This window comes from Oncorhynchus nerka, linkage group LG10, assembly GCF_034236695.1.
Source record: "Oncorhynchus nerka isolate Pitt River linkage group LG10, Oner_Uvic_2.0, whole genome shotgun sequence".
In the NCBI taxonomy this organism is placed as follows: domain Eukaryota; kingdom Metazoa; phylum Chordata; class Actinopteri; order Salmoniformes; family Salmonidae; genus Oncorhynchus; species Oncorhynchus nerka.
In genome coordinates, this window is record NC_088405.1 from 57,008,463 (window position 1) to 57,024,632 (window position 16,170).

At 41.7% G+C, this 16,170-nt stretch overlaps 1 protein-coding gene across 21 annotated transcripts in view; it reads right to left on the bottom strand.

The window, feature by feature from the left end:
• Positions 1-16,170, bottom strand: part of LOC115135691 (protocadherin gamma-C5-like) — a 124,565-nt gene that overhangs the window by 74,845 nt on the left and 33,550 nt on the right. For 3 of the 21 annotated variants that reach the window (XM_029670660.2, XM_029670646.2, XM_029670627.2), the window contains exon 1: positions 12,080-14,628. The exons of 11 other annotated variants lie outside the window; for them this stretch is intronic. In XM_029670660.2, the coding sequence (XP_029526520.1) occupies positions 12,080-14,485 (2,406 nt within the window). In that variant the 5' untranslated portion in view covers positions 14,486-14,628. Of the gene's footprint in view, positions 1-207; positions 2,743-3,886; positions 6,400-8,520; positions 11,235-12,079; positions 14,629-16,170 lie in introns of those variants that run through there. 7 more of the 21 variants (XM_029670657.2, XM_029670644.2, XM_029670624.2 and 4 more) reach the window with 5 other exon arrangements.

The window sequence follows — 16,170 nt, forward strand, 5'->3', positions numbered from 1 at the left end:
ATAAATTACCAAAGGCTTGATAATTGACAACTGCTTTTCGTTAATGCGATTTTAGAAATGTTAAAAATATAGGCCTAACTAACATAGCCTATCATGTTATCCTAAACAACATTGACATTTAATTTAATTTTCCTCACTTGCTTCTGAATGATAACATGTGTTAACATAAAAGGTCAATCAATACTAAAAATAGGATTCTAATCTCACCTCAGTATTCCCCACGACGTCAGGAGTGAATACACTTTCTCCCAAAACCTCAATTTGACTCTTCCTCAGTGTCTGATCAGCAGGTAGCGTACTGTCATTGTAAGATCGGACAAACTTGAAGTCACTGGTGCGTGAGCCCGTTGTCAGGTATGCATCATAGTTATAAGAACTGCGCAGAGTTCCAGCTCCATCCACCTCTGCATAGTTGGGAGGGAGATACGCGCTGGGAATGGCGACTGTTCCATCAAACAACATTCTGGGCTTTCTACTGCGGCAGAACCTCACGGCCAGAATGAGAATAATGAAAGTCAGAAAAAAGGTGGAAACAGAGACCAGACCAATGATCAAATAGGAAGTTAGTTTGGAACTATCCTCATAAGGCATGTCTTTCAGTTCTGGAACTTCAGCCAAGTTATCTGATATGAGTAAATATACATCACAGGTTGTAGACAGAGAGGGCTGTCCGTTATCTTTCACTGATATAACAAGGTTCTGCTTCATACTGTCAGATTCAGCAATGTCCCGCTGTGCCCTGATCTCTCCACTGTGGAGACCAATAGTGAAAAGTCCAGGATCAGTTGATTTGATCATCTGATATGAAAGCCATGCGTTTTGTCCAGAGTCAGTATCCACAGCTATCACCTTGGAAACCAGGGACCCCGCCAGAGCAGCTTTGGGGACCATCTCAGTCATCAAGGAGTTCCCTGCTGGAGCAGGGTATAATATCTGGGGAGAGTTGTCATTCTCATCTGTTATGAAGATACTCACTGTCACGTTACTGCTGAGGGGAGGAGAACCATTGTCTCTGGCTACAACGTGGACTTTGAAGTTCCTGAACTGCTCATAATCAAATGCTCTCACAGCATGGATCACCCCCGTGTCTCCATTAATGGATACAAATGAGGACACCGGAACACCATTGACACCACTAGGCAATAGAGAATAGACCACAGTGCCGTTCTGTCTCCAGTCTGGGTCTCTGGCAGTAACAGAACACATAGAGGAGCCAGGCTTGTTATTTTCAGGCACGTAGGCGCTGTAGGATTGTTCTTCAAACACAGGTGGATTGTCATTCACGTCTGACACACACACATTAATAGTCTTTGAAGAGGATAAAGGTGGAGACCCCTCGTCAGTGGCGGTGATAGTTATGTTATATTCTGATATTATCTCACGGTCTAGTTCTGCTGTTGTGACCAGAGAATAATAGTTTTTAATAGAAGGGTTAAGTTTGAAAGGAACATTTAGTTGAATGGAGCAGCGGACCTGTCTATTTCCCTCCGAGTCTTTATCCTGTACATTAATGATGCCCACCTCTGTACCAGGTAACACGTCCTCTGGGATGGGATTGCTTAGAGATTTGATCAATATTATTGGTGCATTATCATTCACATCTGTGATTTCTATAATAACCTTACAATTTGAGGCTGACCCTAAACCATCTTTTGCTTGCACGCTCATTTCATAATATGTTTCCTCTTCGAAATCAATAGGGCCGATCACTTTTATTTCTCCGGTTGTCTTGTTAATCAAAAACAGCTTCCCTGCTTTGTTACTTATACGACCGAGTTCATAGGTCACATCGCCATTAGGTCCCTCGTCTGCATCAATAGCAGTCACTGTACTTACTACGGTACCTATTGGAGAATTCTCCGGTAGGCTGACCTTATAGACGTTCTGAGTAAACACTGGAATATTGTCGTTAGCATCCAACACAGTGACGTGTATAACTACAGTACCAGATCTCTGTGGAGTCCCACCATCAACCGCAGTAAGTAACAATTTCACCTCCTGCTGTTGTTCTCGATCTAATTCCTTCTCTACAACTAACTCACCGTATTTCCCACCATCTGGGTTTGTATGAACACCTAAAACAAAATAGTCGTTTTTTTCGAGTGAATATTTTTGAACTGCATTATGTCCTATATCCGCATCATGAGCTTCGCTAAGAAGGAAACGTGTTCCTCTCACCGCAGACTCATGGATTTCTAAATTAATTTGTGTTTTAGAAAATGTTGGGGAGTTATCATTTATATCTTGGACTTGCACATTAATACGATGTAATTCCAGAGGTTTTTCCAGCACAAGCTCGTATTTTAAAGAACAAGAAACCTTCGGTCCACACAGCTCCTCCCTGTCTATTGTTTCAGCCACAATTAAATCTCCGGTATTCACATTAATGTCACAGTAACCTTGACGACTACCATCCATATCCAAACGAGCCTTGCGAGATGAAAATCTTCTCGCATCCAGACCGAGGTCCTTGGCTATATTCCCGATCACAGATCCGCGTTTCATCTCCTCTGGAATAGAATAGCTCATATCTCCATGGCTCTGTCGCACCATGAAGACGAGGAAAACCAGACGGAACGTCGAAACAGACAATGATAATCCGATGTACTCCATCTTCTCAAATGACACAAGTAGTCCAACTACAAATCGTGGTAAAGATATTGTTCAGCCCTCAAAATGAAACATTTGCTCATTTAAGGTGTGGAATAGCCGGCGATACACACTAAGCCTCTGTCTAATCGAGACGATGGTTTGTCACACTGACCAAAGTAGGCCTCTATCTCCTCCTTTTCTATGCGTGGACTGGGGGAGAGATGTGCCTATCGGCCAATATATAGTGAACAGCGACACTTAGAGTATGTCAATGAAAACTACAATCAATTGCATTCAAATTAACCTCTTAAATCCATAAGCCACCGCGACATTCAGGGTATGGTTGCCATATAAAGTGTGAATGTGGATGCGCAGAAGTAGCATGCAATCCGGTAAATGTTATTTTTCAGTTTCAAACATAGCATCCAAAATAAATCTAGGTTAATTTAAGTATTGGCGGAAACCTGTTTCAAAGTCGAATAGGTGGAGAAGAGCTCTTGCAGCGTTGCCTGTTTCACTGAGAAACAGGCATCTTAGTTGCGCTGTCTATCGATGTGGTGCTGAAACAGTGCTAGCGTAGCTTCATCAGAATTGGAAGGCGATGTGATTTGTATTTTCAGCGTTTGAGTTTATTCATTTAAGTCCTGCAGGCTACTGTAGAATGAACAGCGAAATGGAATATATTAAAATAATTGACCAACTTAAATTGAGCAGAAGCAGAAAAACTCGGGTACAGCTATAGAGATGTAGGATCTTAATTTGATTTCACCAATGCAGGGATGTAAAACGTGTAGTGTATTTGAGGCTTAAAAGGGCGTTCGAAGTTTGTAATTTCCACTTTAACATTTCAGACTTGATTTTCACCTACAAAAATGTCCATTAGTTATAACCCACATAATAATTCACATTTCCCATTGCTGCATCAAACATATTACGATCCTATATCTGTAGGATAATATGCCACTTTGATTATATTCAGTATTATAAATTGATAATATTTCAGTGGAAGTGGTATCAAAATGCGTGAGCAAATTATAAATACATTAAAAACAATACAAGAACTGTAGCGGCATACCCTTCAGATGACTTCATGTTGCGCCTTACTCTCTCACACTAGAAGAGCATACTAATGCTGTTGAGCTAACTTTAATATACAACCTGCAATTAAAACATAGCGTTGGGCCTTTCACGTTAGGAAGTTTCCTATTGCCAAGAAGCAAATAAGTATTATTTCGTTTCAAAACCACGTAGGACAAACCATCCTCATAAAATGCAAAAGAAAGGCATGGGTTACCTCAGAGTCTCCTGCAGGGTTGAGCGTGATGATACTCCCTTCTAATACATTATCTGGGCTCCTCTTCAGTGTAACATCAGCAGGCAGGGTGCTGTCATTGTAAGATCTGACAAACTTGAAGTCACTGGTGCGTGAGCCCGTTGTCAGGTATGCGTCATAATTGTAAGAACTGCGCAGAGTTCCAGCTCCATCCACCTCTGCATAGTTGGGAGGGAGATACGCGCTGGGAATGGCGACTGCTCCATCAAACAACATTCTGGGCTTTCTACTGCGGCAGAACCTCACGGCCAGGATGAGAATAATGAAAGTCAGGAAAAAGGTGGAAACAGAGACCAGACCAATGATCAAATAGGAAGTTAGTTTGGAACTATCCTCATAAGCCATGTCTTTCAGTTCTGGAACTTCAGCCAAGTTATCTGATATGAGTAAATATACATCACAGGTTGTAGAGAGAGAGGGCTGTCCGTTATCGTTTACTGATATAACAAGGTTCTGCTTCATACTGTCCGATTCAGAAATGTCCCGATGTGCCCGGATCTCTCCACCGTGGAGACCAATAGTGAAAAGTCCAGGATCAGTCGATTTCACGATGTGATATGAAAGCCACGCGTTCTGTCCAGAGTCAGCATCCACAGCTATCACCTTGGAAACCAGGGACCCCGCCAGAGCAGCTTTGGGGACCATCTCAGTCATCAATGAGTTCCCTGCTGGAGCAGGGTATAATATCTGGGGAGAGTTATCATTCTCATCTGTTATGAAGACACTCACTGTCACGTTACTGCTGAGTGGAGGAGAGCCATTGTCTCTGGCTATAACGTGGACTTTGAAGCTCCTAAACTGCTCATAATCAAATGCTCTCACAGCATGGATCACCCCCGTGTCTCCATTAATGGATACAAATGAGGACACCGGAACACCATTGACACCACTAGGCAATAGAGAATAGACCACCGTGCCGTTCTGTCTCCAGTCTGGGTCTCTGGCAGTAACAGAACACATAGAGGAGCCCGGCTTGTTATTTTCAGTCACATAGGCGCTGTAGTATTGTTCTTCAAACACTGGTGGGTTGTCATTCACGTCTGACACAGATAAATGAATTGTCTTTGAGGAGGATAAAGGCGGAGTCCCCTCGTCAGTGGCAGTGATAGTTATGTTATATTCTGATATTATCTCACGATCTAGTTTAACTGTTGTGACCAGAGAATAATAGTTTTTAATAGAAGGGTTAAGTTTGAACGGAACATTTTGTTGAATGGAGCATCGGACCTGTCTATTTCCCTCCGAGTCTTTATCCTGTACATTAATAATCCCCACCTCTCTGCCAGGTAACACGTTCTCAGGGATGGGATTGGTCAGTGATTTAAGAGATATTACCGGGGCATTGTCATTTACATCTGTAATCTCGATGACAACGTTGGCAAAGGACGTCAACCCCAAGCTATCCTGGGCCTGTATGCTAATTTCATAAACGGACTCCTTTTCGAAGTCCATCTGTCCAGATAAACTAATGTCACCCGTTTTAGGGTCAAGAGAAAATAATTCATTCAATTCAACTGAAATGGGACCAAATATATACACCACTTCGCCATTTTGCCCCTCGTCAACGTCTGTAGCGCTCACGGTCACTACAACAGTACCCAGGGGTGCATTTTCAGGTATTCTGACCTTATAGACGTTCTGGCTAAATGCTGGGACATTATCATTAGCATCCAGCACAGTGACGTGTATAACTACAGTACCAGATCTCTGCGGAGTCCCACCATCAACAGCAGTAAGTAATAAAGTCACCTCCTGCTGTTGTTCTCGATCTAACTCTTTTTCTAACGTTAACTCCCCATACTTTCCCCCACCAGGTATTGTATTAACGGCTAGACTAAAATGGTCGTTCCTTTGTAGTGTGTAGCTTTGAACAGCGTTCAGTCCTATATCTGCATCATGAGCCTGATGGACCGCAAATCGAGCGCCTTTAACGGCTGATTCTCTGATCTCAAACGTAATGCGATCGTTCGCGAATTGTGGTGAATTGTCATTAATATCTTGTATCTGAAGAACGACGCGGTGTAATTCTAAAGGATTCTCGAGCACCATTTCATATTTTAATACACACGAAACCCTTCTGCCACAGAGCTGCTCCCTGTCCATTCTCTCAGCAACAATCAGGTCGCCAGTGCTCAGGTTAATGTCACAATACAGTGTGTTGCTACCATCCATTTCGAGGCGAGCTTTACGAACGTACAGTCCTTTTGGATCCAGGCCGAGATCCTTGGCTATATTCCCGATCATAGATCCGCGTTTCATCTCCTCCGGAAAAGAATAGGTCACGTCTCCATAGCTGGTGCGCAGCAGGAAAAGAAACAAAGCCAGGCCGAGCAATGAGGCAGAGAACGAGAATCCCTTGCATTCCATTTTCAGACACCAACGTTTATTCCAATAGTATGGTGATCAGTTGGAAAAAATGAAAAAAGCGACTGGGTCAATACGTGTTATGTTCTACCAAGTGATGGGTTCTTCCGCTAGCCTACACTGTATTCAAATGAGTCTCCCCCTTTCCTTACAGCCTACAGCAGGATATGGTTGGGGAGATATGGCTTTAGCTGGTGAATAGCGACACATGGAGTACTTTTCCATAACTGCAATCCCAAGTAGGTCTATAAAAAACAGAGAATAACACTATACTGAGTGTTTCCAAATGATAATATTTGTTATTTTAGTAAAACAAAAATGCAAGCACACACTGAAAGTCTCTAGGAAATAAGCCCATATTCCCCTACTCACATCAGCTGCCGACAATTGATTCTCAAATAACGAAAGTTAAATTCACCATAACAACTCATCCAATGTCAAAACATTTGATTCACTTCTCACATAAAATGCACACACAGATAAGAACTACTTTATCTGAAATAACAAATAGTCCACTATCACATAATTCACAACTCAACTTCCTATCACACATAGAAATGCTAATGCAGTGAGCACCGTCCACATCAAGGTGATGAAACGTGTTCTCTCGAAACTGAAGTAGGCCTAGCAACTGAAGTAGGCCTAGCAACTGAAGTAGGCCTAGCAACTGAAGTAGGCCTAGCAACTGAAGTAGGCCTAGCAACTGAAGTAGGCGGGTAGATCACAGAAAGAAGGCTACAGTCTAGCCATGCTACGCAATAAGTAGGCTACACAATATTGATGAATGTTAGGTAGACATTATTTAAGTGAAAGGATTTCCCAGCATGCTTAAAAACCATGCCAAGGAAGTGGTAAAGACATATGGAGAAAAAAGGAATGTACTTATTAAGTACTGTAACAAATTAAGTGTTGAATATACTTTAAAAATGAGGTCAACAAGATGACACTTCATTTAATATTACTAGTAGATGTAACTTCCTATGTTTTTAAGTAGATGTTTTTAAATAAATTGTTTGGATTTACACAAATAAAGTAAGTCCAGGGAATTAATAATAGCCATAAACATGTGTTGTATTTCCTGATAATATGATTAAATATGAGTTGATCTCACACAAATATTTAGTAAAACACAACAGACAGAATTAGTGTTTCAAAAAAATGTAATGTTTAACATTGTTTAATGCATTTGATAATTTGCCATTTTAAACCACTTTGACAGGCATTGTTGATCTCAATGCTCAATTGACAAGCAGTAGCTGGAGGTAGAGATGCAAGTATTGTTTGATGATTCATTTTCTTCTGTCATCAAAAATGTTGAATTACCGGCAAGTTGTTGCAAGAACTTAAATGATTCAATTAAGAGAAATATTATTCTTATTAAAATGTACTCACATGTATTAAAATTAGATCACTAAATGTTCTATCTCTTTGGTAATCCTAATAAAATATACATTATTTTTAAATGTACAAATCACTCAAATTACTTGAACTCTTTTTTTTAATTAAGTATGTTTTTTTTTTGTAGATTTCAATTCACCCCAGAATATATTTTTATAGTGTACCGATCTCAAAATCCAAAACAGAGAAGATCTACTGTAAATATAACTCCACAACATCTGAGTCTTCCACTTCACCATGTCACCAGCTGTTTTTATTTTTATTTAACTAGGCAAGTCAGTTATGAACAAATTCTTATTTACAATGGCGGCCTACCCCAGCCAAACCCGGACGACTCTGGGCCAATTGTGTGCAGCTCTACCGGACTCCCAATCACGGCCTGTTGTGATACAGCCTGTAATCGAACCAGGGTCTCTAGTGACTGAGATGCAGTGCCTTAGACCGCTGTGCCACTCGGGAACCCTGTAGGCCTAATGCCAAGCTTAAAATCTCAATATGCAAGTAAAAGGGAATGTAGATATTTAGTACCGATCTCAAAACCCAAAGTAAAGAAGATCTAGTGTAAAGGCAACTCTCTGACATCTGAGTCGTCGACTTAACAATGTCATCAGCTGTAGGCCTAATGCCAAAAGCTCAGTGTAAGCAATGTCGTGTCAACCAGAACTAGCAATAGAAGTTCAGATGAAAACGTATAGCTACGGTCACTCCTGTCGTAAGACTTCATGACCTTTATCCAAATCTGTCACATAATGTCACTGCATCAACATTATTCTGGAACACTATAAAACATATTGTAAAAAATGACTTTTAGGCATGCATGCTTCATGTCTCACCTCAGACTCTCCCGCATCATTAAGAGTGATTATACTTTCTCCCAAACACTCAACTTGACTCCTCTTAAGTGTAACATCAGCAGGCAGGGTGCTGTCATTGTAAGATCTCACAAACTTGAAGTCACTGGTGCGTGAGCCCGTTGTCAGGTATGCATCATAGTTATAAGAACTGCGCAGAGTTCCAGCTCCATCCACCTCTGCATAGTTGGGAGGGAGATACGCGCTGGGAATGGCGACTGCTCCATCAAACAACATTCTAGGCTTTCTACTGCGGCAGAACCTCACGGCCAGAATGAGAATAATGAAAGTCAGGAAAAAGGTGGAGACAGAGACCAGACTAATGATCAAATAGGAAGTTAGTTTGGAACTATCCTCATAAGCCATGTCTTTCAGTTCTGGAACTTCAGCCAAGTTATCTGATATGAGTAAATATACATCACAGGTTGTAGAGAGAGAGGGCTGTCCGTTATCTTTCACTGATATAACAAGGTTCTGCTTCATACTGTCAGATTCAGAAATGTCCCGCAGTGCCCGGATGTCTCCACTGTGGAGACCAATCATGAAAAGTCCCGGATCAGTTGATTTCACGATCTGATATGACAGCCAAGAGTTCTGTCCTGAGTCAGCATCCACAGCTATCACCTTGGAAACCAGGGACCCCGCCAGAGCAGCTTTGGGGACCATCTCAGTCATCAAGGAGTTCCCTGCTGGAGCAGGGTATAATATCTGGGGAGAGTTATCATTCTCATCTGTTATGAAGACATTCACTGTCACGTTACTGCTGAGTGGAGGATAACCATTGTCTCTGGCTACAACGTGGACCTTGAAGCTCCTAAACTGCTCATAATCAAATGTTCTCACAGCATGGATCACCCCCGTGTCTCCGTTAATGGATAAAAATGAGGACACCGGAACACCATTGACATGACTGGGCAATAGAGAATAGACCACCGTGCCGTTCTGTCTCCAGTCTGGGTCTCTGGCAGTAACAGAACACATAGAGGAGCCCGGCTTGTTATTTTCAGTCACATAGGAACTGTAGGATTGTTCTTCAAACGCAGGGGGATTGTCATTAACGTCTGATACAGATAAATGAATAGTCTTCGAGGAGGATAAAGGAGGAGACCCCTCGTCGGTGGCAGTGATAGTTATGTTATAATCTGATATTATCTCTCGGTCTAATTCACTAGTTGTTACCAAAGAATAGTAGTTTTTGATTGAGGGGTTTAGTTTGAAAGGAACATTTTGTTGAATGGAGCATCGGACCTGTCTATTCCCCCCAGAGTCTTTATCCTGTACATTAATGATGCCCACCTCTGTTCCAGGTAACACATCCTCAGGGATGGGATTTTTAAGAGATTTGATAAATATTATTGGTGCATTATCATTCACATCTTTAATATCAACAACTATGTTGACAAATGACGTCAACCCCGAATTGTCTTTCGCTTGAATACTTAATTCATATATTGACTCCTTTTCGTAATCCATAAATCCAGCTATGTTAATTTCACCCGTTTTGGGATTAAGGGAAAATAATTGATTCACTTCATCTGAGATGGAGCCAAATCCGTACGTCACTTCTCCATTTGCCCCCTCGTCTGCATCTGTTGCCGTCACAGTAACCACTAATGACCCTATTGGAGAATTTTCAGGTACACTGACCTTATAGACATTCTGGCTAAACACTGGTTTATTATCATTAGCATCCAACACAGTAACGTGTATAACTACAGTACCAGATCTCTGTGGAGTCCCACCGTCAACGGCAGTAAGTAATAATGATACCTCCTGTTGTCGTTCTCGATCTAGTTCCGTCTCTAACACTAACTCGCCATACTTCCCCCCACCGGGAATGGTATGAACCGCCAAACTAAAATGGTCGTTCCTTTGTATTGTGTAGCTTTGAACGGAATTCTGTCCTATATCTGCATCATGAGCCTGGTTAACCGCAAACCGAGCCCCTTTCACTGCTGACTCTGTGATATCCAACTTTATCACATCTTCTTGGAATTGTGGAGCATTATCATTAATATCTTGTACCTGAAGAATTATGTTATGTAATTCTAAGGGATTCTCCAGAACCATCTCATATTTTAGGTTGCATGAAATCCTCCTACCGCAAAGCTGTTCCCGGTCTATTATTTCAGCAACGATCAAATCACCAGTATTCAGATCGATTTCACAATGACGTTTGCTGCTACCATCAGCATCTACGCGAGCTTTTCGATGCATGATTCGTTTTGCATCCAGCCCCAGATCCTTGGCTATATTTCCGATCACAGATCCGCGTTTCAGCTCCTCCGGAACAGAATAGGTCACGTCTCCATAGCTGGTACGCAGTAGGAAAATAAACCAAGTCAGGCAGAACATCAAGGCAGAGAATCCTTTGCATTCCATTTTCAGCTAATAAAACGTATTCCCGATGCAATGGTGTGGTAAATTATAGCGCTATCCAACCAAACGAACGTTCATAACGACTGAAAGCGAAATCCACTAGTCAATAAAATGTTAAGCAAGCGACTTTCCTTACACTGAATATATGAGGTCTCCTCCCTGTAAATGACACAAATGGGTGGAGAGAAAGACGTACAAGTTATTGCTGGTGAATAGCGACACTCCGTGTAGCTTCACAAAAACTGCAGGAAAGTATGTTGAAGTCCACAACCAACTGTATGAAGGAAAGGCTGCCACTCACCCGAAAACAAAAACATGATTGGGTAAATTATGTCATCAAATCATGTAATCATCATTTTCAACGAACCTCTTGCCGTCCCAGCTGAGTCCAACTGAGTCAACAACATTTCATCGACTGAAATACTGTTTAGCCTGATAAACAACGTAAAGTGAACGTAACCTTCAAAATATCAAGTCCACAATGTATTTCCAAATGTCATTGCTGGAAAAATATATATACACTCAAAACTAACTCATTTGATCAAATATATCTCACGCCCTCCACTTGTTGCAATTTTAGTTTGTCGTGTGGAGACAGACTGAATGCCGAAAGGGGTGCTGTCCATGGTTCTGAAATTGGCCTACGTGTGTTGTAGGCTACTGGGTCACATTGAAATCGGATGATGGTTGATAATAACATATTCTCAGAATACTAGTGACAAAATGGCACTGAATGAAATGAGTGAGAAGCCGTTTTGAAGAACAAATAGTAAACACGTGTGTAATAAGATTAGCCTAAAGCTGAGAATAACGATAAAGCCTTGTAAGTAGTATGAATAGGCTACATGAAGAAACACTTAAACTATGAAAAGAGCACAATACGATCAACAGGAAACCGATAGTTAAACAGCTTCATGAGATATATCCACATGGTTAGTTGTACAGATACATGCACATGGTTAGTTGTACAGATACATGCACATGGTTAGTTGTACAGATACATGCACATGGTTAGTTGTACAGATACATGCACATGGTTAGTTGTACAGATACATGCACATGGTTAGTTGTACAGATACATGCACATGGTTAGTTATACAGCTTCTTATATGCACAATTGGATCAAAAGCATTTCAGTTTTTCACAAGCTATGCAATCTCACCTCACACTCCCCCACGGTGTTGAACGTGATAATGTTTTCTCCAAAAGGTTCATTTAGGTTCTTCCTCAGTGTCTGGTCAGCAGGCAGCGTGCTGTCATTGTAAGATCTGACAAACTTGAAGTCACTGGTGCGTGAGCCCGTTGTCAGGTATGCGTCATAATTGTAAGAACTGCGCAGAGTTCCAGCTCCATCCACCTCTGCATAGTTGGGAGGGAGATACGCGCTGGGAATGGCGACTGCTCCATCAAACAACATTCTAGGCGTTCTACTGCGGCAGAACCTCACGGCCAGAATGAGAATAATGAAAGTCAGGAAAAAGGTGGAGACAGAGACCAGACCAATGATCAAATAGGAAGTTAGTTTGGAACTATCTTCATTAGTCATGTCTTTCAGTTCTGGAACTTCAGCCACGTTATCTGATATGAGTAAATATACATCACAGGTTGTAGAGAGAGAGGGCTGTCCGTTATCTTTCACTGATATAACAAGGTTCTGCTTCATACTGTCAGATTCAGAAATGTCCCGCTGTGCGGTGATCTCTCCACTGTGGAGACCAATCGTGAAAAGTCCCGGATCAGTCGATTTGATCATCTGATAGGAAAGCCAAGCATTCTGCCCAGAGTCAGCATCCACAGCTATCACCTTGGAAACCAGGGACCCCGCCAGAGCAGCTTTGGGGACCATCTCAGTCATCAATGAGTTCCCTGCTGGAGCAGGGTATAATATCTGGGGAGAGTTATCATTCTCATCTGTTATGAAGATATTCACTGTCACGTTACTGCTGAGTGGAGGAGAACCATTGTCTCTGGCTACAACGTGGACCTTGAAGCTCCTAAACTGCTCATAATCAAATGCTCTCACTGCATGGATCACCCCCGTGTCTCCGTTAATGGAAAAATATGAAGACACCAGAAAATCTTTGACCTCGCTGTGCAATAGAGAATAGACCAATGTGCCGTTCTGTCTCCAGTCTGGGTCTCTGGCAGTAACAGAACACATAGAGGAACCAGGTTTGTTATTTTCAGTCATGTAGGCGCTGTAGGATTGTTCTTCAAACACAGGTGGGTTGTCATTCACGTCTGACACAGATAAATTAATGATCTTTGATGAGGATAAAGGTGGAGACCCCTCGTCAGTGGCGGTGATAGTTATGTTATAATCTGATATTATCTCTCGGTCTAGTTCACTAGTTGTTACCAGAGAATAGTAGTTTTTGATAGAAGGGTTCAGTTTGAAAGGAACATTTTGTTGAATGGAGACGCGGACCTGTCTATTTCCCTCCGAGTCTTTATCCTGTACATTGATGATGCCCACCTCTGTACCAAGGAAAACATTCTCAGGGATGGGATTGCTAAGTGATTTGATATATATTACTGGTGCATTGTCATTCATATCTGTAATTTCTATGACCACGTTGGCAAACGATGTCAAACCTGAGCCGTCTTTGGCTTGAATACTCAATTCATATATCGACTCTTTTTCGAAATCCACCTGTCCTGCTATTCTGATGTCTCCAGTTTTGGGGTCAAGAGAAAACAAGTAATTCAATTCATTAGAGATGGGGCCGAATTCATACATCACGTCCCCATTTTGTCCCTCGTCAGCATCTGTGGCGGTTACAGTAACTATTACAGTGCCGAAGGGAGAATTTTCGGGCAAACTGACCTTAAAAAGGTTCTGGCTAAACACTGGAATGTTGTCATTAGCATCTAACACGGTGACGTGTATAACTACAGTACCAGATCTCTGTGGAGTCCCACCGTCAACAGCAGTAAGTAACAATGTCACATCCTGCTCTTTTTCTCGATCCAGTTCTTTCTCTAATACTAACTCGCCATATTTTACCCCACCAGGATTGGTATGAACAGCCAACCCAAAATGGCTGTTCCTTTGTAGTGTGTAGCTTTGAACAGCGTTCAGTCCTATATCTGCATCATGAGCCTGATTAACCACAAATCGGGCGCCTTTATCAGCCGATTCTCTGATCTCAAACGTAATGCGATCGTTCGCGAATTGTGGTGAATTGTCATTAATATCTTGTATCTGAAGAACGACGCGGTGTAATTCTAAAGGATTCTCGAGCACCATTTCATATTTTAATACACACGAAACCCTTCTGCCACAGAGCTGCTCCCTGTCCATTCTCTCAGCAACAATCAGGTCGCCAGTGCTCAGGTTAATGTCACAATACAGTGTGTTGCTACCATCCATTTCGAGGCGAGCTTTACGAACGTACAGTCCTTTTGGATCCAGGACCAGATCCTTGGCTATATTCCCGATCACAGATCCGCGTTTCAACTCTTCCGGAAAAGAATAGGTCACGTCTCCATAGCTGGTGCGCAGCAGGAAAAGAAACAAAGCCAGGAAGAAATTCGAGGCAGAGAACGAGAATCGCTTATATTCCATTTTCAAAAAACAAAGGTTATTCCAATATTATGCCTGGGTCAAGTACAAACTATTTGAAAGAGTGAAACGATAAAAGCAACTTAGTCAACGGGCCTGTCTTACGTTCGTCCAAGGGATGTGATCTTTCGCTAACCTGCACTGTTGTAAAATTAGTCTCTCCCTTTGCTTATGCAGCGGGAATGGGTTGGGAAATATATCTAATTGCTTTAGCTGGTGAATAGCGACACGTGGAGTACTTTTCCATAACTGCAATCTCAAGTAGGCCTATAAAAAACAGATAATAACACTATACTGAGTGTTTCCAAATTCAGGATTTTTTTTGTTTTGTTTTAGTAGGCATAAACAACGATGTAAATACATACGGGAAATATCTCGGAAATAAGCATACTCTCACATCAGCTGCCGATAGTTGATTCTCAAACTAAAAAAAAACTAAAAACCCAAATAACTTATCCAATGTCAAAACACTTGATTCACTTCTCAGACAAAATGCACACACACGAAATGCGCACACACACAATGCAACACCTTATCACTATCCCTCATTTTACTCACAGCCCAACTTCAAATCCCACAAATCAGTGCTTTCAATGCAGTGGCGCTGTCCACACATCACCGTGCTGAAACGTGTTTCCTAGGCTAATAGATCACACAAATGTAGACTGCAGTCTCAACAACAAAAAAGTTGAAGTCGAAAGTTTACATAAACCTTAGCCAAATACATTTTAACTCAGTTTTTCACAATTCAATCCCAGTAGAAATTCCCCTTAGGTCAGTTAGGATCACCACTTTATTTTAAGAATGTGAAATAATAACATAATTATTGTAGAGAGCATTATTTATTTCAGCATTTATTTATTTCATCACATTCCCAATGGTACAGAAGTTTACATACACTAAATTAGCCAAATATAGATATTTTGGTGGCATTGCCTTTAAATTGTTTAACTTGGGTCAAACGTTTTGGGTAGCCTTCCACAAGCTTCCCACAATAAGTTGGGTGAATTTTGGCCCATTCCTCCTGACAGAGCTGGTGTAACTGAGTCAGGTTTGTAGGCCTTCTTGCTCGCACACGCCTTTTCAGTTCTGCCCACACATTTTCTATAGGATTGAGGTCAGGGCTTTGTGATGGCCACTCCAATACCTTGACTTTGCTGTCCTTAAGCCATTTTGCCACAACTTTGGAAGTATATTGGGGTCATTGTCCATTTGGAAGACCCATTTGCGACCAAGCTTTAACTTCCTGACTGATGTCTTGCGATGTTGCTTCAATATATCCACATAATTTTCCTCCCTCATGATGCCATCTATTTTGTGAAGTGCACCAGTCGCTCCTGCAGAAAAGCACCCACTCAACATGATGCTGCCTCCCCCGTGCTTCATGATTGGGATGGTGTTCTTCGTCTTGCAAACCTCCCGCTTTTTCCTCCCAACATAACGATGGTCATTATGGCAAAATAGTTATATTTTTGTTTCATCAGACCAGAGGACATTTCTCCAAAATCCACAATCTTTGTCCCCATGTGCAGTTGCAAACCGTAGTCTGGCTTTTCTATGACAGTTTTGGAGCAGTGGCTTCTTCCTTGCTGAGTGGCCTTTCAGGTTATGTCGATATAGGATTCGTTTTACTGTGAATATAGATATTTTTGTGCCTGTTTCCTCCAGCATCTTCATAAGGTCCTTTG